Source organism: Vicugna pacos, chromosome 12 (genome assembly GCF_048564905.1).
Source record: "Vicugna pacos chromosome 12, VicPac4, whole genome shotgun sequence".
Lineage (NCBI taxonomy): Eukaryota > Metazoa > Chordata > Mammalia > Artiodactyla > Camelidae > Vicugna > Vicugna pacos.
The window spans coordinates 62,129,103-62,149,245 of NC_132998.1; the positions used below are offsets into that span (position 1 = coordinate 62,129,103).

General features: G+C 56.1%; 1 protein-coding gene across 1 annotated transcript in view; it reads left to right on the top strand.

Annotated features, from left to right (window-relative positions):
- Positions 1 to 20,143, top strand: part of PARVB (parvin beta) — a 94,634-nt gene that overhangs the window by 72,848 nt on the left and 1,643 nt on the right. The window contains exons 8-12 of the mRNA XM_072973657.1: positions 1,138 to 1,157; positions 7,444 to 7,505; positions 10,009 to 10,077; positions 14,790 to 14,891; positions 18,855 to 18,927. Coding sequence (XP_072829758.1) covers positions 1,138 to 1,157; positions 7,444 to 7,505; positions 10,009 to 10,077; positions 14,790 to 14,891; positions 18,855 to 18,927 — 326 coding nt within the window. The remainder of the gene's footprint in view (positions 1 to 1,137; positions 1,158 to 7,443; positions 7,506 to 10,008; positions 10,078 to 14,789; positions 14,892 to 18,854; positions 18,928 to 20,143) is intronic.

Genomic DNA, 20,143 nt, shown 5'->3' on the forward strand with positions numbered 1-20,143 from the left:
TCCAGCAGAGGCCACCCAGCTTCCTGCCTGGTCTCTCAGACTCCAGGTTTGCTCTCTCCTGTCCTTTCCCCTCCACATGGCCCCAGCCGATCTGATGGAGCATCTAAATTATCAGATGCCTTAGCGCCAGCCCACTGTCTGCCTGCATCTGGCTTTATTCCCCTCAAAACGCACCCTCCCTGCAGCTCCAAAGATCTACCTTCGGTTTTTCAAGGCTTTCTCCCCACCTCCCATCTAACCTCAACATTCTTCCCATTCCTTTCTTTCTAGAGGCAGCGCTGAGGTCACCTCCTCCAGGAAGCCCTCCCTGTTTGCTAAGCAGGCATGGCCGGCTTCCTTTTAGTTCCCGTTGCATCTCCTGTGGGTCACATTTCTGGTGCACATGGGCTGTGTTGAATTGTGGGCTGAGGAGTCTCTCTCACCATCAGGCATCACGTGGGCAGGGCCGGGGGGGTGTTTATTTCTGTAGCTCCATGGCCTGCACGTAGTAGGTGCTAAGGAGACTATGTGTTAAATAAGATGGAACCAAAGGGGTTGCTTGAGTCTAGAGGGATTTGGGGGACGAAGCAAAGGTCCCTGGCTCTCAGAAAGGGAGTGCACAGGAAGGACCTGTGCATTCGTGCTTTCAGATCCCCAGGGAGGAACTAGCTACCCGTCTTTCGCGGTTTCAGCTCTTACCTTGAAATCAGGGCTGAGCCTGTGGTTTTCCAGGATCCTTTAGTTTCATGATTCTCCAGAAGTGCATCACAGAATGTGACCTCTGGATAATCCGCACCCTGGTATTTTAAAGTTTAAACTCAACAGCTTCTAGAAGACCCGTTTTCTGCTGAAATGGTCTCCATGTTAACCCCTCCCATGACTTAAGTGTCCCCCAAATGGCATTAAAGGGGTGGTTTAAATAACACTAGCGATTTGCTGTGGTCTTGTGCAAACATTTAGAGTCCACATAGGCACCTCTCGTTGGTAATTAGAGCAGAGAGAGTCTATCACAGTGTGACTCACATTTTTGTAAATAGCCCTTCGCCTGGGCAGTTCAGGGCCCCCACTTAGGCGGCGCCTCCCCTCCTCCAGTGCTGCTTGCTAAACTGGGTTCTGAGCGGCCCGTCTGATGACGGTTCTCTCTGTTCTTGTTTGCAGGATGATGATGGGTCGGTTTGGTAAGTCACCTGGGGGTGGGGTGGGATGGGGAGCCTGAGGTCGCCGGGCACTGTGGGGCTGTCTCAGGAAGCCCCCGGGGTTCGTGCAGTCACACGGGGCAGCAGGGCCCTGGGTGGGTTTTGCTGCTCCCAGCAGTCCTGGAATCGTAGAGAAAGAGTGTGGTTCCTCCGGGGGCCCTGCATGATGGGCGCGTGGTTTGCTTCTCAGAGCTGTGGGAGGCCGGGCGGGGATCAGATGAGTGCGGTGGGTAGTTGGGACCAAGGACAGGGGAGTGTCTGGGACGTGGCACGTGGTCTCACTGGCGGCGCTGGAGCAGGGAATGGACCAGGAGGAAAGGGAGGGCAGGGATGACCCAGGACTACAGAGCAGGATTAGCTGGATTCCTTACGGGGTGGACTTTTACATGTAGTTGTCCACCTTAAAATCTCCAGCTTAACAAACCTCTTTAGAGCCAGGCAGCCTTGGCTCTGGTCCCAGCTGGGCGGCTTCTGGCCAGCTCGGTTACCTCTATGTTCCCCAGCTGTGAGATGGGACCATGGGGTCGTTGAGGGGATTTCTAGGGATAAGTGTTCGCTCTACTTGGCCCAGGATCCAACACTCGTTCTCTGTTGCTATTAGTTTTCAGTGGCTGTTCCCCAAGTGCTGGTCCCTGCCCTGTTAAGGCCCCATCTTCATCTCAGCGAGGATGGCAGATAAAGGGACAGCTTGTGGCAGCGTTTAAACCCTCAGGGATCGAAAGTCCCCAGCTCTCAGCCACAGCCAGAGGCAGCCTGAGTCAGACTCACTGCTTTGGGGACTATTTCAAAACAAAAAGCCGTCACCCACCCCAAATGCCACGCTCACCAGGGAGCAGAGCGGGCAATGCAGCTGCTCGAAGGAAGAGTGGAGACCAGGTGGAAGTTTCCCCTCATGCCATGTGAGCTGCCCCCAGAGCTGATGCCTGGCTGTGGGGACCTCTGGGTGAGGGGTGCCACCCCAGAGGCACACCTGGGCTTGGCTATCGGGCTCTGTCCCTCATGGGTATCACGGGGACCGATGGCTCACACAGTCTCTTGCGTATGAAGAGGGACGGTGTCCTTCGGTTCTCAAAGGTCTTGAACGAGTGAAATTGCAGCAATTGTATGCCCTTAACTTCCTTAAGCAGGCCTTGAGCGGCGCTGGGGAAATTCAGTCTTCACTGTTCTTTCTAAGTAGCAATTCAGTTCTCTTGAATGTCTTCATTATTTAAAAAAAAACATTAAAAAGGAGGAGAGGAGAGGAAGCCCTCCTGTGTCCAGTTGCTGAGGGCTCAGAACAGCGCAGGGGTGCAGCTCATAGGGCCGGCGTGGGGGGCGGCGTGGGCCTCCCGGCCCTGCCCTGTGTCTGGGGGGGGCCCATTTGGGGGCGCTGTGCACCCTTCTGTTACCTCCCTGTCCTTCTGCCTGGAGGGGCCCAGACGCCGTGGGGTTGTAGAGGCCTAGAGGTGACCCAGTGGGGCCTTGGAGCGTCTTTAAGTGTGCCTTTGGTTTCCTGAAAGTTGTCACTTCTGTGGAGGATGGGCCTGGTTCGAGGTTTGGGGGACTTGAGGAGAATCAGTTCGGCGGGGGGCTGTGTGTGGCAGCCCAGGCAGAGGGGGTGAAGCCCGGCAGCCCTGGGAAGGGGTGCGTGAGGTCTGGTGGACCACATGGTGACTCCCTGCGGAGAGCCAGGGGTCGTGGTGTGACACCGGGGATGGACGCCTCTGCCCTGCCGCTGAGCCCAGGAGGGGCCGTGGCACCCCGAGAACAGTGTGGAGTCGTTCTCAGTGCCTGATAGGCCCGTCCGTGCTTGTGAAATGCAAACAGGCTATTAGTGGGTGACAGGTGCTCAGCTCCACCCTGGCTCCTGCTTCTGACGCAGGCCCCCAGGTCTCCTGGTTACCCAGACGCGCAGTGGCTCCTGCCGGCCCTTTCCCCCGGGGCCTCCTGAGCCCCACAGCCCCACGGCCCCACTGAGGCCGGACCCCATCACCTCCCCTGGGTGCTGGTCCCCACTCGCCCCTCAGGTTGGTTCCTCTGCACTGTTTTTTGCTTCCTAAAGCATCCCCCCCACTGCTCCGTTTTCTCATCGCCCCCACCTTGCCTTAAGCTGAAGCCACAGTCTTTGTAAGGGCCTCTTGGGCCCCCCCAGCCCACGCCTCCTGACACCCCTCATCTCTCTCTCTCTCTGGCCTCCTCGCTCTCCCCAGTGTCTGTGCTCCCCCAAGAGCACCCCAGGGGCTCCCCCTTCCGGCTTTTGCACTTGCAGGACCCTCAGCCTGACGTGCTCTCCCTCTGGACCCGCCCGTGGCTCAGTCCCTCAGGTCCCCTGGCTCTCAGCTCACTTTCCAGGGAGGCCCTCCCTGACCACCTGCCCGAATCACCATCCATTCTCCTGTTCGCCCGGCCCCAGCCCTGCCTAATTATTTCTTTGCTTATCTCTGCACACAAGGAGTGCCTTGCTGTGCTCCCGTGCCTAGCAGCCTCGGGTGCCCAGGCACTTGGGACCTCTCACTCAGCCCTTCCCTCTTCCCATTTGCACATGGCTCCTTGAGCTGGAAGCATCCTGGGCTGGAGTGTGTCTTCCTCCGCGTGCATCTCCAGCCCTGGGGAGGACACCTTCCAGGAGCTTCTGGAACACCAGGCAGATCTCCCACCGGGCTGCACACAGAACCAAATTCTGGGCCTCAGTTTCTCACATTAGCGCTTGGGGCAGGGTGGTTCACTCCCCCCCAGAGACCCTCCCCCCTTACCTCCTGAGGACATCACAATCCTGACTGAGGTGGATGGGAGGCCTGTCTCTCCCCAAGGGAACTGGGATGATGTAGTCTGATCTCCATGGCAACGGGCTTGCTGCCTGCCTCTCCTCCGTGGGCCCCCCTCCCCCTCTCTGGGCTGCCGGGAGTTGGGGAGAAAGGAGGAGAAGCTTTCTTCCTCTTCCTCCTGGTCTCCTTACAGCCCCTGGTCTCTCCCCCTCACATCTCCCTGTTTCTGCTAACACTGCAGCTGGATCACGCCATTCCTGGTCACTGCCCTCCACGACTCCTCACCCTGAGGGACCCAGCCCCTCTTAGCCTCCCCCAGAGGCCACACTACCTGGAGCCCACTCTGGATTTCTCATGCCTCCCTTTGTGCTGTCTCTTCCCTCTGCCCGGAGTGCTCTTCCTCCACTTCCTGCCCCAGCAAGCCCCAGCTCAAACGTCAGGGCTCCTGAGTGAAGCCTTCCTCCGTCCCCGGCCCTGTGACCATGGCCTCAAGCTCAGGTGCTTCCAGGGGCCAGGCTGGGGACAGGGAAGAGGGACGTGGCTGGATATGAAATGAGGAAGGGCTGGGTGTGGTGGGGAGTGCTGGGGTCTGGGGCAGACGGGGGCGTCTGCACCCCCACTTCCACAGGTAGCCTCTTAATGCTGGGGAGGAGGTGTGTAGGCTCAGTGTTGCCTCAGCTTCCAGGTCTTCAAGAGAAGCCAGAAATTCAGAACTTTTGGACAAATCTTCCAACTTAAAAAAATGCTGACTCAGACGGACAAAACCCACCTTATCTGGAGTAAACTTAGCGTCCCTGAAGTTGGACTTGGGTGGACATGGGGGCCCCTGGCTGGTTTGGCCCCTTTCCGCATCTTTCTGGCCTTTTTGGTGCCCATCCTCTTTGTGCTTCCCAGCCTGGGCCCCTCCCGGGGCCAGGACTGTCCCTGGAGCCTGCGGGGAGATCACCGAGTGCCAGTGACACCCCTGCCAGGTGGTGGCGGCTTGGCCCTTTGTTCACCATCTTGCTTCATTCTTACCCCGCCAGTGAGCCAGGGACTGTTTTTGCTTCTGTCTTATGGAGGGAAGAGGGAAGTCATGGGCACCAGGATCTGGACCCGATCTGTTTTCATTCCCAAGGCCAGGCACACCGCCCGGCCATGACGTCGTCCAGTCTCCCGGGTGCAGGTGAGCGGGGCGCGGGGGCGCCGGCCTCCAGACCCCGAGACGGCTCCCCTGCCGCCCTGACTGCGGGCCCAGCGGTGGCCCAGCTAAATATACCCGGCTGACGTCAAGGCTGCTCTGCTCCTGGGGTTTTTCTTAAGCTGCATTTAAAGTTTATGTTTTGCTTTGTGAAGATTTAGCTTTTTTCCCCCTTATAGCAGGCTGTCTGAGCATAATCTGGCTTAGATGATTATAAAAGTAATATACAGCTGCTGCGGTGGGAGAGCTGGAGGAGGGGATTCTGCGGGGCTGGGCCTTTTGGTTGCTGTTGGCCTTTAGATGAAGGAAGTGGGGGCGCCCTTTCCCCAGCACCCCCCCGGCCAGGTGCACACGTGTGTGTGCGCACACCACACACAGGCGCACACACACCCTTCCTCTTGCTTCTCACCTTCCTTCCTGCCACCCACCACCAAGGCCAAGGAGGAGGCTGCCTGGGCTGGGCTGGGCTGGGCTGGGGTGTGAGCTGCCTCCCGGGGCCCTTGCCCGTGGACGCCGAGCACCCGCCTCTTGGCGCAGGCTCAAAGGAGTGGCCGGGATGCTCCCTCCAGGTGAGGACCCAGCTCTGGCTCACTTGGTCACGACCCACCTTCTCTTTCTCATTTCTCCCCCATCCCTCTCCCTGGGTCAGGCAGGGCCGTGCTGAAGCAGGCCCCAGGCCAGCTCTGGTTCTGGGCTCCGGCCCCCTATAGACAGGTGGAGGGGACTGCCTACCCCACCTCCCCCATCAAAGTGGGCTCCCCAGCCCCCTGAGCTCCACACTGGGTTTGGGCCCAAGTTTCAGCTCGTAGTATAGGGCCTCTACTGGCCAAGGTCCTCTTAGCATGTACCACCCCCAGGCACCTTGAGGGGATGGACAGCTCCTTGAGGACAGAAGTAGGGGCCCCAGGGCCTTCCAAATGCCCTTCCCCCATCTCCCTCTGTCCTGGCAGTGACACCCCCCAGCCCTGTGTCCACCCTGGAGACTTCAGCCCTCCTGGTGGGGGTCCAGGCTGCAGTGTGCTCTGTCCAGCCTCCATGTGACCTGCCGTGGCAGTGTGAGGCCAGAACCGGGCCCCTGGCCCTCAGCCAGCCCTGCTCCTGTCTTGTCCACTGAGACCCATGCTGCCGTGGCCTCCAGTGGCCTCACCATTGAAGAGAAGGGATTGATTCTGTGTTAATTTGGAAGCATGGTTGTGCCCGTGAGTGGCAGTTAGAGTGGGTCGGGGTCCCTGGGAGAAGGGAGGTGGGTGGGACCCAGTGGAACGGCCCATCCCAGGCCCAGCAGACATTCCCACAGAGGTGGACACCCCGGGCAGCATAGGTCTGGAGGATTCTCAGCAAGATTTCCTGGCTCTTTCATTTGCTCTGAGCACTGGCTGTGGGCCCTTCATTGATCTGGGAGCCAGTGACAGGGAACAAGTGAGACAGTGGTCCCAGCCTGCAAGGAGCTGACAGTCCAGCAGATAATACACAACAGACAAATAAAAATAAAAGTTACTCTCAAAGTAGTCATTAAGTGCTATGAAAATTGCCCCAGGGTAAGGGGACAGGGAGCGGAAGTGGGGTGCTCTTGTAGAAGCAGATGGTTGTGGAAGGCCCCTCAGAGGAGGTGACATCTCAGAGCAACCTGAAGGAAGTGAGGTGCGTGAACAGCAGGTGCAAAGGCCCTGTGGTGGGCATGTGATGGAGGAACAGCCAGAAAGCTGGTTAGTGGAGAGGGGTAGGGCGGGTGGGTGTGCTGGGGGCGATGCTGAGCCTGTCAGACCCTGTGGGCCCATGCGGAAGGGGATGAATTTTATTCTAGGAGTGATGAGAAGCTGGTGGAGAGTTTTAGTCAGGGCAGGGATCAGAGCGGGCAAGAAATGATGCAGTTTACATGTTAAATGGCTCTCTGTGCCTGCGAGGGCAAATGGATTGGGCTGGGAGTGAAGGAGGGAGACCGATTAAGCAGGAGGTTGTAGCTGCTCCCAGGTGAGAGGAGATGGAGCTTGTATGGGGATGGTCAGATTTATCAATAAGATTTACCAACAAGACAAGGAACGTGGGAACAGAGAGGCAAGGACACCTGGAGTCCTGGGATGTGATGGGGGCATATGTCCAAGTGCCACCCGGTGTATTTCATGTTAAAAGATAGAAACTGAGTTAGGAGGAACCTTTGAAGCATCTTTTCCTTGATTTTACTCCTTGTCAGCACCGGCCCCTGGGTTCTGACAGGAGTGACAATGATTCTAGACAGGCTGAACATCCCATGGGATCAAAAGCTGCTGGGTCCCGGGGTCGGGCGGGGCTGAGAGCAGCACCCGGGTCTCCCTCAGCCCGTCTCTGTGTCTCCGCTTGTCTGCAGAGCGGGATGCCTTCGACACGCTCTTCGACCATGCCCCTGACAAGCTCAGCGTGGTGAAAAAGGTAAGCTCTCCGAGGGGGTGTGTTTCCTTCCCGTCTCCCTCCAAACTCCGTGCTGGGAAGAAGGTGGGAAAATGTTTGAAAAATCTCTGAAATGTTTGCCACTTGGATTGAAGTGTAATTATAGTCAAAAGCGTAACTACAGTGCATAAAATTGGCGCCTTTTAACTCAGCATCTCCGCTCCCGGGTACCTTCCTGTCCACCCGCCCCGCTTCTGTGGAGTGAACTACCAGCCAGCGCCGGGGGGTGGTTCATTCCGAATGAAGGCTTTTTTTTTTTTTTCATGTGGAAATGTTTTTCGGCGCGGCAGCCTGCTGGCTGGCACTGGCCGCCTTACCCGGAGCTGCATTCACGACGTGCCTGGTAAACAAGCAGGGCTCTGCTGGCAGTGCTGTTCCGTGCTGCATTTGGCCTGGTCCCCTGAGATGGGAGCACGAAGCGGGAGGCCCTCCCTCCGCCCCGGCCGTGTGCTGGTCAATCTATGATAGGAAAAAACTGGCCGCACGAGGCTCTGGAGTTGGGGGCTGGGGAGTGGTGGGCTTCTGGGGGGATCTGCCGGGAGGGCTGGTTCTCCCCCAAAAGGAATGGAGACGCTTCTCCCCGCACATGGAATTACCTGAGCGCCTGCAGACCTCGCATTCAGGGAGGCAGCGGTGGAGCAGACGAACTTCCCCTCCTGCCTTTAAAATCTTGACCTCTGGGAAAGCCCAGAGCTTTGTCTAGGGTGATTTCCCCAAACAGATTTCTTGATGCAGGACTTCTCAGAGCCTTTAATATGCTGACAAGCATTGGGATTCTCCCAAGAGGGCGCTTGGTAGGCAGCATTTTCCAAACTTGTTTGTCTGCAGTGAGATCTGTTTATTTATTTTGAGGTAGAACACATTAAATCCCATGGAAGCTGCATTTGGAAAATGCAGATCCAGGTTGGGACAATGAGATTTTTAGTTTGTGAAGCACTTTGCAAAACGCAGGCAGAACCACCCAGTGATCCTCCTGGGGCGGAGCCTTCTTAGCATCCTTGGATCGTGAGCGACATACCCCTGGGCCTCAGAGCAGTGCCCCCCACCCCAACCCCGGCCACATCCGGCCCCCAGAACCCTGGCAGAACCCGTTCCATGGATGCACAGGAAGAGGATTCAGATCTGGCTCCCCACTCCTCAGCTGTGTGACCTGGCAGATTATAGCCCCTCGTCCCAGGTTCCCCACGTGTTGGGACAGAGGCAGCCGCTGTGAGTGCCATGTGCACTGGGCCGGGGCCCAGCGGGAAGAGGGCAGAAGATAGACAGTGTGAATATGATGTACTGTGACGTTCATCTTTCACTAGATCTGGTGCTGATTCGGGCTTTGAAAAGCACATGTGGCACTGGGGGCCCCAGCAAAGACCGACACAAAATCCTTTGATTTGCCTGATGGCTTCCTCACCTCCAAATTGAAAATTGCTGTGTCAGTGGCTCCCGTACCCCAGAATGAAAGTAGGGGGACCCTGTCTACCTCTCCAGATCCCTCCAGGGTCTCTCCCATCGCACCCCCATCCAGCCTAGGCCAGAAGATCCCAGGGGTTCGCACATGTGTATGTGGCCTGGGTGGCCTGGGTGGCTGCCCCGCCCACTCCCCCCACTCCCGTCTCCCACATGGCCCATTCTCAGCCCAGCTCAGATGCTCCCCCGGCCCGGCGTCTTCCAGGGATCCACGCACCTCCCACTGCGTGTGCATCACCCCCCCCACTGCGTGTTTCACATGCTTTGGGGTATCTCTCGATTTCTCCGCTGCCTCCGCTGGGTGTACATGCGGAGAGTCATGCCTCCGACTCTTCAGGCTGGGGCTCTGTCTGACTGTCTTGTGTCCCCGGCACCGAGCAGAGTGCCTGGCACATTTGGGTACAATGAATAAGGAAGTGACATCATGTGCAGGGCAGGGAGGGGTGGGGTTGGTACTGAGTTTCCATTAAAGTTGGGTTTGGAAGCTACAGGGGGCAAGTTTTAAACGTTTGCCAGAGAGGAGAAGCCAGTGGTCCTTGGTACGTGCGTACCAGAGCTCAGAAGATCCCTGCCCACCTCAGCTGAAGCCCTGGGTAGAGTCGGCTTTACTGAGCCTGAGATGGGTGTGGCCCGAGGCAGCCTTCCTCCCTCAGTCTCTTGTAGTGCAGGGTCGTTCCCAGGACACATGTAAACATTTAATTCCCTCCGCTGACAGTCTTTTCCTTCTTGAGGGCACTGATTGTCTTCGGTAGGGCTGTTAAATATGGTGCGAGCGTGGATCCCGTGCACGCCCGCCTTGTGCATCGGGACGTGCGTGTCTCCTCCAGCTGGGCTGGATTGAGGCATCATCCCGTTGAAATCGAGGGTTGTTGTGAGAACATTTCACTTTAAACATGAGCCTTTTATTTTAGCAAACAGAGGAGACTGTGGAAGCATCTCACCAAGCCACTGATGGCAGGCGTCGAATCCGTCTTCCCCCGCGGGAGCTGAACCTCACTCACGTTCCCGTGTGTCTTTGCCCCCACAGTCTCTCATCACGTTCGTGAACAAGCACTTGAACAAGCTGAATTTGGAGGTGACGGAACTAGAGACCCAGGTAAGCGGTGTTCCGGGCTGAAGGATCCTTTGTCCTGGGCCATTTGCAGCCAGCTTTCTGAGCCCAGCTGGGCCACGTGAGCAAAACAGACACCACTGTGTTCGTTGAATAAGGACTGCCCATCCCGTAGCCAAAACAACCCCCGACGTGCTGGCCTTCTCCCAGACCCTCTGTCTTAACTTCTTAGGGCTGCCGGGACAAAGTACCTTAAACACAGACGTTTCTGTCCTCTCAGTCTGGAGGCCAGAGGTCCCAGATCAATGGGTCAGCAGGGCTGGTTCCTTCTAAGGACCGAGGGGGAATCTGTTCCAGGTCTCCGCCGGTTTTTGGCGGCCTCCTGGCGACTCTGGGCGTTGGCTGGGTCTTTAGCTGTACCACCCCCGTCTCTGCCGTCATCTTCACGTGACATTCTCCCATGTGGGCGTCTGTGTCCAGATTTCCCCTTATTGTAAAAGCACAGCCATGCTGACTAAGGCCCGCCCTAATGACTTCATCTTAACTCGATTACTTCCGCAAAGACTCTATTTCCAAAATGAGTTCCCACTCACAGGTTCGGAGGGTTAGGGTTCCAGCACAGCTTTTTGTGGGGGAGACAATTCATCCATCACACCCTCTGAGGTGCCCCCTCACTGCCCCTCAGCCTAGGATGTTCTGGCCCCTCTACTTCCGTTCTCCAAGGCTGTCCTACACTTAGCGCGTGGCCAGCACCTAGCAAAGACTTGCTAATATCCCACTGATGAGTTTGCACAAAATACTTCTCCTGCAGTGAGTATATAGAGCACACCCCCACCCCCACTCAGAGCTCAGTGGCATCGTGAAAAGACATTTCGAGCGCTTGGCAAGCATTAAAGACAAAATATAATTTTCCCAGGATTAGCTGGGTGCTTGAATTTGGCATCTTTTGAGTTCTCGGTGCAGATTTCTCTAATGCGCGGCTGATCCTTCTTAAACCCCTGGGTGATTGCATTCGTTCCTTTCTCTTTCTTTAACTTTTCTCATTTGCTTTTCTAATTAAAAAAGTAATTCAGGTTCATGGTAGAACTGTCTAAAAATGCAGATAAGCAAAACAAATAAAAATCATCCGTAATCCCATCATCACCCAGAGATAACGGTGCTGGGGGCTTCGTTCCACATCATTTCTCTACACGGACGGCTTGTTACGTGCCGCTTGGTTCTGTGTTTGAAAGCCAAATGGTCCTTTTTTAATGTGTCTGTTTATTTGTGCATTGTTTGCAAATGCACTTTTTGTTTTAGCAGTTTACTAATATTGCGTATTTAGCCTCTGATTATTTGCAGTTTGACATACTAACTGTCCAAAATCTACTAATTGCAAAGGAACGATCCTCCTTTCTTCTCCCTACCCCCCAACCTCCCCCGTCATCCTGTCCAGAGGTAAATAACTACAATTAGTGGTTGGATGTGCATTTTTCTAGATGGTTTGTGTGCTGACATGTATTTTTTGAAATGTCGATGGACCATACTGTAGTTGTTTTGTGAAGTGTTTTTTGTTATGAAATACATGGTGGGCATCCTTTTATGTGAGTGTGCGTGTGTTTCTGTCTCATCCTCTTCGTGTTGCCTGGTCTGTCTATAGGCTTCACTTTTAACAGCTGCCTTCTATTCCGTCCCAAGGCTGTGCTCCATTAAACCATCCCTCATGATGGCGCGTTTCCCACTCTTATAAATAGCTGTACAGGGGGCATCTTTGCACACAGCTGCTTGTGCCCTTGTTGACCTCTCAGGACAAACTCCTAGCAGTGGGGTCGTTAGAGCAAAGGCAGGTGGTAACACAGAGGGCCCAGGAAAGTTTGCCCACTGGAAACTCCATCGGCAGCGTTGAGAACCCACGTCCTCGCCAGCGGTTCCCAACTACGGCTTCCCAGATGGGGCCACACCCCAGTATTAATAGCCAGACATCTTAAACTGAGACTCTAACCTTAAATTTGCATTGATCTTTATTTACTCATTGTCTCCATTTTTTTCTATCACCACATAATATAAAGTAACATCCTCAAAATATTTTGAACCACTGGTCCACCAGAAAAGATCACTGGCCACAGAAATGCAGTTTTTTTCTTTTGTAACAGAAGACTTTGAGTACTTTTATAAATATGTTCATCATTAAAGTCTTTTTTTTAATTCTCTTTTTTAAGAAAGTTTTATTTATTGTATTATTTAATTATTTTATTTTGGGGGGTAATTAGGTTTATTTACTTTTTAGAAGAGGTACTGGGGATTGAACCCAGGACTTCGTGCATGCTAAGCATGTGCTCTACCACTGAGGTATACCCTCCCCTGTCATCATTAAAGTCTCATTGTCCTGGAAGTCAGATAGACCTGGGCTCAAATTCCTGCTCAGGGTGCAGGTGTGCATACATGTGTGTGTTGTCCTTTCTTTTTAAAATCACTTTTGTATTGCGGACAGCTTCCTAGCTCTGAGGCAGTAACTCAGCCTCTCTGGGCTTCTCCCCACATGTTTCAGCTGGAGACGGTAGATAATGGTGAGGCTCCACGGAGATAATGCATTTAAAATGTTGGTCATAAGTGACGATGAAGACAGCAGTGATGGTGTCTTGGGGCCTCTGTGGGGATTTCCATTCCCTGTAGAACCGCACCATGAATTTCTGAGTGAGGGCACCCCAGCTGGGACCACTGCTCTTGTGCATGTGGAAAATGGAGGGTCTCACTCATTAGCTGATAAGCCACCGCACTCTGCCTGGCCCTCACCCTCCTGGGGGCCCCGTCCCTTCCCCTGCCTTCCCTTCTGCATTACTGTCTCTCCTACCCGCCTGTGACACTGGGGTCCTGGGGCGGGTGGGTTAGAAGGTGCCTGGGAAACCAGCACCCACTCTGCCGGTGCGCTATTCCACCAGCACCGCCGCAGCGGGGCACACGTAGTTTTTACAGACCCTTCTCATCTCCTTAAGGAGCTGAGTAAGCGACTTCTTCACGGCGTGGAAGCATGGACCTCGTGACACCCAGGCAGAGGGTCATTCATCAGTCAGATCACGTTAAACCGGGGCCTGGAACACCTGCCCGGGAAGGACCTGCTCGTTGGCACATCATGATCGTGTCCCTCTGCCTTGGGCTGTGTTTCTTAGTTTCCCCGTCTCCTCCCAAAGGACAAGTCTTCGGGAGATGAGATGCTTAGGATTCTGACTTTTCATCTTAATGCCGGGGGCCTCGGCAGCTTGGCTAGGATGGTGGAGGGAGCTGCTGCTGCTGACTTTAAAAAGTCTTCCCTTCTGCACGTTCCCATTTTACCCACTGCAGTCGCTGGTCTCGGGAAGCTGAAGGCTTCCTGGGTGTCCAGCCCCTTGCAGCCGTGCCGTTGTCCTGCGTGACAACCTAGCTCAGTGCTGACCACTTCATGGTGAAAATGTTCTGTTGCTGCACCATCTGATACATAAGCCACTGGCCACGTGTGGCTGTTGAGCACTTGAAACCTGGCCTGTGCGACTGAGGAGCTGAATTATTTTTGAGGGGGGAGGTAATTAGGCTTGTTTATTTTTTCTTTATTTAAAGACGGTACTGGGGATTGAACCCAGGACCTCGTGCATGCTAAGCACGTGCTCTACCACTGAGCTATACCCTCCCCCCAGAATTATTCTGATTCATTTTTTAAAATTTAAATTTAAGACTTTTGGAGATTGGTTGCACAACAGTGTGACTGTGCTTAGCATGACTGAAACTCATGCTCAGACTCAAAATGGTTAAAATGGTAAATTTCATGTCACGTATGTTTTACCAAAATAAGTCCGCATCATTCAAAAAAGTTTTAAAAAAAATTTCAGTAGGTCCCTGTGGCCAGTGGCTACCAGATTGGACCACACAGTTCCAGACATCTGGAGTCTGGGGTCCTCATAAGCCCTGGATCTGCAGGAGACCTCAGGGACACCATGTCTGTCTCTGTGAGGATGAGCGGGTCCTGCCTTCCCCCGAGTGCTGCCAGGCCCTCCTCCTGCACCTTGGTTCTCTCCTCCCCTTGGGCAGGTTGTTCGGCCCTCCTCGGTCTCCACTGCTTTATCTGTAAAGGGATCGATCGCTCCCTGTGCTGGCTTACTGGCTGGAGAGGGTGGGGCCGGCAAAGAGCAGTCCTTTGTTCTAGATTTTTGGCCCCCTCTGCGCGTGGGAGGTGCTGGGCTAGGTAGCAGGTTGGGGGGCTGGGAGGCTGGGGCGAGACTGCAGCCTGCAGATCAGGGCCCAGTTAAGATGGACACTACGTGCTGGGTGCTCACAAAGGCTCTTTGTCACCACGAAGAGTCCACAGCATGAACACTGCTCGAAGAAGGGGCTCAGGTAGCTGAGAAAGTGAGAAGGGAGAACAGGGCAGCAAACCCCAAACTAGAGCATAGGGCAGCCTGCAGGTTGTGCATTAACCATGCCAGCAGCTGACCCTGATGAAGTGCTTGCTGTGTGCCGAGGGCTCCCTGCCCCTCCTCTCGCCGGGTCCTTGCAACAACCCGGAGAGGTGGGAGCCAGCGCCATCCCCAAGGTCAGGGGTCCGGTCCTGCCCTCCAACCGCAGACACACACGGCATCACGTCCAGTCCCGAGCGCGCTCTTTGCACCCAAGTTCTTCACCTGATTGCTTTCTTTCCTCAACAAGAGGTGGATTTTTTTTTTTTTTTAACATTTTCCTCCTTTTAATTGGAGACAGCATTCACTGACTCCGTACACGGCCTGGGAACGTCACCAAGCGTCTCTCTGTAGTTTGCAGATGGCGTGTACCTAGTTCTGCTCATGGGTCTTCTGGAAGACTACTTTGTGCCCCTGCACCACTTCTACCTGACGCCGGACAGCTTCGATCAGAAGGTATGTGCGGACACTCTTTCTGGGGTCTAGCTGCATTCTTCAAAAAATAAAAACTGCCCGGAAATGGTATTGCCATTAGATGCAACTGTCAGGAAAGGAGGGACCCCTGGGCAGTGCCTGATGCAGCCGAGTGTGGTGAGCCCGCTCTCTTTGGGGTCCTTCCCTCGGGATGATGCCGTTTTTAATAACTGTGCTCAAATGTCAGGGGGGTTGTGGGTCCTTCCCCTGTTCGTACCGCACGGACGTCACGTCTGGTTCTCCTGCTGCTTCGTGAGCTTCCTAAATGCCGTCGTCAGTGGGGCACAGAGTCCGTGGAGTGGCTCTGATGCCACTGTCCCCCGTTCCTTCCCCACTTTTGGGTGATCAACTTGTTTCTGTTTTTTCCCTGTTAAATCAGTAGGGGATCATCCTGAATGTGTATACATATATGTGTATTTTTCTTCTATTCTTGTGGATTGTTTTCTAGGACAATCCCTAAAAGAGGATTGTTTCGGTCAAAGGGCGTGACCTTTACATTTGGGATGTCCTTTTCCTCCTGCCGGGGCTTCCCCAGGTCCAGCTGTCCCCGTGGTGTTTAGTGCGTCGCTTTTAGCAACTTGGCTGGTGGACTGACCATATTGCTTGAACTCAGGAGCATCTGTCATTTCATTTCCCCAAAGCGCTAGACCCACGAGTCGGAGAGGCAGACAGTGCAAGCGGGTGGCGGCAGCCAGAGAAATGTCGGAAGCTGGGCCAGTGTTTATCAGTCTGCCCGCTTCTGACACCTCGCGGGCGGTGTGCTGGCGGCCAAGTGTCGCTGCCGCCTTGCCCGCCGTGATGGAATCAGCAGATTAGAGAGGTCCTGGCACATTAGCATCCGTGGTGAGCCCGCGGAGGGAGCGCGGGTGGGAGCAGCATCGGGTACGCTCGGGGCCCTGCCCATCCAGTGGATCAGGAAACAGGAGGACAGTTTGGCGAGGGGCTCAGACATCCCCAGGCCCGTGTGGCTGCCAGCTGGGGCTTTGTTTTGGAAAGATCTTTTCTCTTCAGATGAGTAAGAAGGCTGGCAAGAAGGGTGAATTTAGCCAGGCCATTTGGAGCAGGGTTTCCTTCTGGGACAGGCTCTGTGCAGTGGCAGGGGTGTCCCCACCCAGCCCCAGCCTTTCCCTTTGAGACGGGATGAGAGTCTCTGCCAGTCGCTGTGCTGGCCTGGGGGGGCTTGGGTCCCGTTCAGTCTCCGGGAAGGGGAGACTGCTGTAGGGGACGGCACCCAGCCTGGCGCTAGTCCCTGGACCCTCTCGAGGGGACCTGCCGGTGGTGGCTCCGAGGGCTGCTGGAGCTCTCCCTGGAGGATCCCGGAATTCTAGAGGGTCTGTATCTAACCCTGTTAGCCCCGAGCCCCGCCCCTGGACTCTCCCCAGTCCTGCTCAGAGGGAGTGGTGACATCGCGGCAGCCGCTGGGACGTTCCTCGGGAGCCGAAGTAGTTATCGACCTCCAGGGCCTCCTGACCGCCTTGCAGGTCGTGGCCTTTCTCCACGGCCTAGACCTGAGCCCACTCCAGGCTGGTCCGGTGCCCGAGCTCCCAGGCATCTCGTGCAGGTGTGGCGACGTGGGCAGTGGTGACATGGGCAGGGGACCCGTGGGAAGCGCCCCAGGGCCCAAGACTCCGAGAGGCACTGGGAATCTTTGTATCAGCGGCCTAAGACCAAGGCTCCGTGAATGAAACTGAAGACGCACTGTGGGCTTGTGTTTTTAAACAATTTGCCACTTTGCTGGGTACCTTGGGCCCATCAGTCATCTTCTGGAAGATTCCACAGTGTCCCTCTCTCTGAGGGTGGAATGTGTCCTGGAGACTTGGGGGTCATTCCTAGGAGCAAATACCAGAAAGGGATTTGCAGTTTCAGGGGCTTTCCTTTCTGCCTCCCCATCAGATTCCCTCTCCCCGGCGAGGAAATGGGACCTCAGGAGGGTGGCGTGGTTAGCTGGGGCAGAGCTGGAAGAGCCCCCCCTTTTCGGGACCCTCTACTCCTCTCTCTCGGCCAGGCTTTGGAAAACCCTTTGCGTTGCAGAGAGAAAGGGCTTCAGGTCCTGCCCGAGGGCGGCTCCCAGGTTTCATTGTGTGGCCTGCTGGGGGTTCTCACTCGATGGGGGTTCTCGCGCTCTGGGCTCACGGTCAGGGAGGTGGCCCCACATCCTCGTCTGGAGTTGTTTGCTGTTCTTTGTGCCCAGTCCATGGGCCCAGGCTCCGGGCACAGCACTGCTCTGCCAGGGCAGAGGTCCCCGGGGGTGGGGCACGGCTCTGAGAGAGAACAGGAGGAGGCTGGCAGCAATTTCCTGCCTGGCGGTTTCGTTGGACTGAGAAGAAAGCAGAAGGAAAATCTCGTTCAAAACCCGTCACTGTTGGGCCGAGTAGCTGCAGGTGGAGCGGGGCGGGGCCTCGGGAACTTAGCCTCGCCGCACACCTGCACTGGGGCAGGTCCTGCAGGCTTGGAGGGGCTCGGGACGGGCGCTGGGAGGACGGCTGTCCCCACGCTGGGCTGACGGGCTCACCCGACTCTTGCTCCATTTCTTCGTCTTTGCCATCCTGGGTCCATTTGACTCAGAGCTTGCCGTGCGTGTGTGAATCAGCTGATCTGCACGGTAGTCAGCTGGTGGCCGAGGAGGCAGGACGCGCGTGGAGCAAGGGCACAGGTTCCACAGCTGGACTGCGGGGAGCTGGGTGCCGGCTGTCTTGGAGACCTGTGCCTCGCTAGCACAGATGTCCTCATCTGTTCAGCCCGGGGCCTCCTCTGTCAAGGGAGAGGTTCCAGACCCTCCCCTGCGTTTCCTGGGCTAGTCCCACCTCTGAGGCCCAGCCAGGTGCAGCCCGCCCCCCAGGCTGGCTCTGAGCCCTGCAGGGGGGCTCTGATGGCCCCTCCCGCTGCCCCCCTCGGCCTTGGACCTGGTCCTGGAGCCTCTGGTCATTTCCAGCCCGCCCAGCCCTGGTGTGCGTGGCCTGCCCCCACTCTGGGCCGTGTCTCCGGTGCCAGGGCCCGGCTCCTGTCGATGCCCAGCAGACGGTGGCCTCTGCTTCTCCTGGTGCCACCATGGCCGGGAGGCTCCCCTGCGGTACCCTGAGCTGTGTGGGCTTGCCTAACTGAGGGTTATTTGCCCAAATGTCCTTTTCCTGGTTAATTATTAAACCCTATCGCAGGTAAACGTGTTATGTTTCTGATTCGTTTGCACTGAAATCATGAAAATGTTATTGTTTAAAGAGTTGGTATTTGATTACAAAGAGCCCTGAAGTCCTTCCTAGTTCTGATGTTTGTGATTTATTTTATTGTATTTCTTGGTCCCCCACCCTCACCTCACCCCCACTGGTCTTTGCTGGAAGCAGACGTCTGGCTGGCTGTGATCTGGTTGATCCCTTGCACTGCACTCTGTGGTTCACGTGGACTTTAGACGCAGCAGAGAAGGCTCTATTTCTAATCTCCTTGGTGGCCATTAGCAGAATGCAAGCTCCAAGCATCCCTGTGGGCCGAGTGCTGGCAGGCAGAAGTCGTGCGGGGGTGGATGTGTCCACCTTTCTGGGGCATCAGGCGGGTTGAGGGCCAGGACCTGTGCCCTGCTGCAGCCACCATCAGCCTGACTTCCATTCCAGCAGTTTCCTCGTCTGTCAAAGGAGGTCACTTGTCAGGGTCTGAGGTGGAGCAGGCCCTCGGGCGCCCAGTGTGCCTTCACCCCTGTGTCCCCCTGCTGCCCTGATCACTGTGAGGGAGTGAGGACTTCTGGTGAATGTGCGTTGCCTTCAGCAGCCTCCCTTGTGCTCCCTCTGGTCACCCTGTGCCCTCCCCGGGCGTCCCTGTCCTTGTGGGTGTAGTTATCCCAAAGGCTCACTCTGTCCACACTTGCTCCCATCTCGTCCGTTCAGAAGGAAAGCAGTGGGCGGCAGGTGGGCCTGAGACCCGCTGCCGACCTGGCGCTAACTCTGGCTTCCTCGGCAGGTGCATAACGTGTCGTTTGCCTTTGAGCTGATGCTGGACGGGGGACTTAAGAAACCCAAGGCTCGCCCTGAAGGTAATGCCCTGAGCCAGGTCTTAGAGGGGCTGGAAGGCCGGCTGTTTCTCTCCCGTCAGGCCCCACGTGAGTGGCTCGCAGGCCGGGCTCTGCCAACCCCGGCTCCCCATGTCCCCCGTGCTCGGGGTTTCGGGGACCAAGAGGACTGTGCAGGCGGAATCACCCAGGCCAGTCCTTTAGTAGCCACTTGTCTTGGAGGACGGGGCCTCTTCCGCACAGCCTCAGGATTTAATTGTCCAGGTGCCATTGCTCAGGCTGGAGCTGCTGCTTCATGCCTTGAAAGGATATTAAAGGCTGACCGCAGTTAGAGGACTGTCGGGTCGACCGGGTCGATGTTCTGAAGCCCAGGCGATGCCCGTGAGCAGAGATGCGGCTCGGTCGTGCCCCGTGAGGTCTGAGCGGCAGTGGGGAGGCCCCTTGCTGTCCCTCCCTGGCGCTTGTGTTGAATCATCTGTCCCAGGAACCTCTAACTTGCGTGAGCATCTAAATCCCCAGGAGGACTTGGCTCCTCAAGTCCCGTTTGTAGGCAGTTTCTGGGTGACGCCAGTGCTTCTGGTCCAGGGATCCCACCGTGGGCATCACCACCCGATAGCGATTCACGGATTCCGGCGGGATGTCTTCATTGTCTCCACACACACACCCTGGGAGGCTTGCCAGCCACTGTTTGACAGCCATCCAGGGACAGGAATTCCATCCTGCGGCCCATGAACAGCCCTCCCCAAACCCCTTCTCTGAGGTCACAGGGCAAGCGAGGACAAGAAGCAGGTGCCTGATTTCCAGGAGGACAGTCCCCATCCCACCAAACAAGGTGGCCCAGACTTACTGGACACCAGAGGAAGCTGTCAGTCCTGGAAGTGCCCTGCCTCGGGCCACATCAGGTGCCCGACCTTGGTGGGATGGAACCGCAGCTCCCACCTGCCCTGACCCAGGAGCCCGGCCTGGCTGTAGCCAGGGGTCCTGGCATAGAATGTCCCGTGGGTGTTTGGTCCCCAGTAAATGTCCTTGGCTGTCGTAGACCCCACCCCATGCAGACTCATCCGATGCAAATCCGAGAGGGGATAAAGAGGCATCCTTGCCATCCCAGGGGCTTGTCCCATCAGGTGGCGGCCTGGGGGCTCTCCCAGCAGCCCCTGTCTGGGGATGGCGCTACCCAGAGTGTCCTGGATGTATTTAAACAGAAGTACTTTGCTGGGGACACGGCTGATGTCCACGTGTC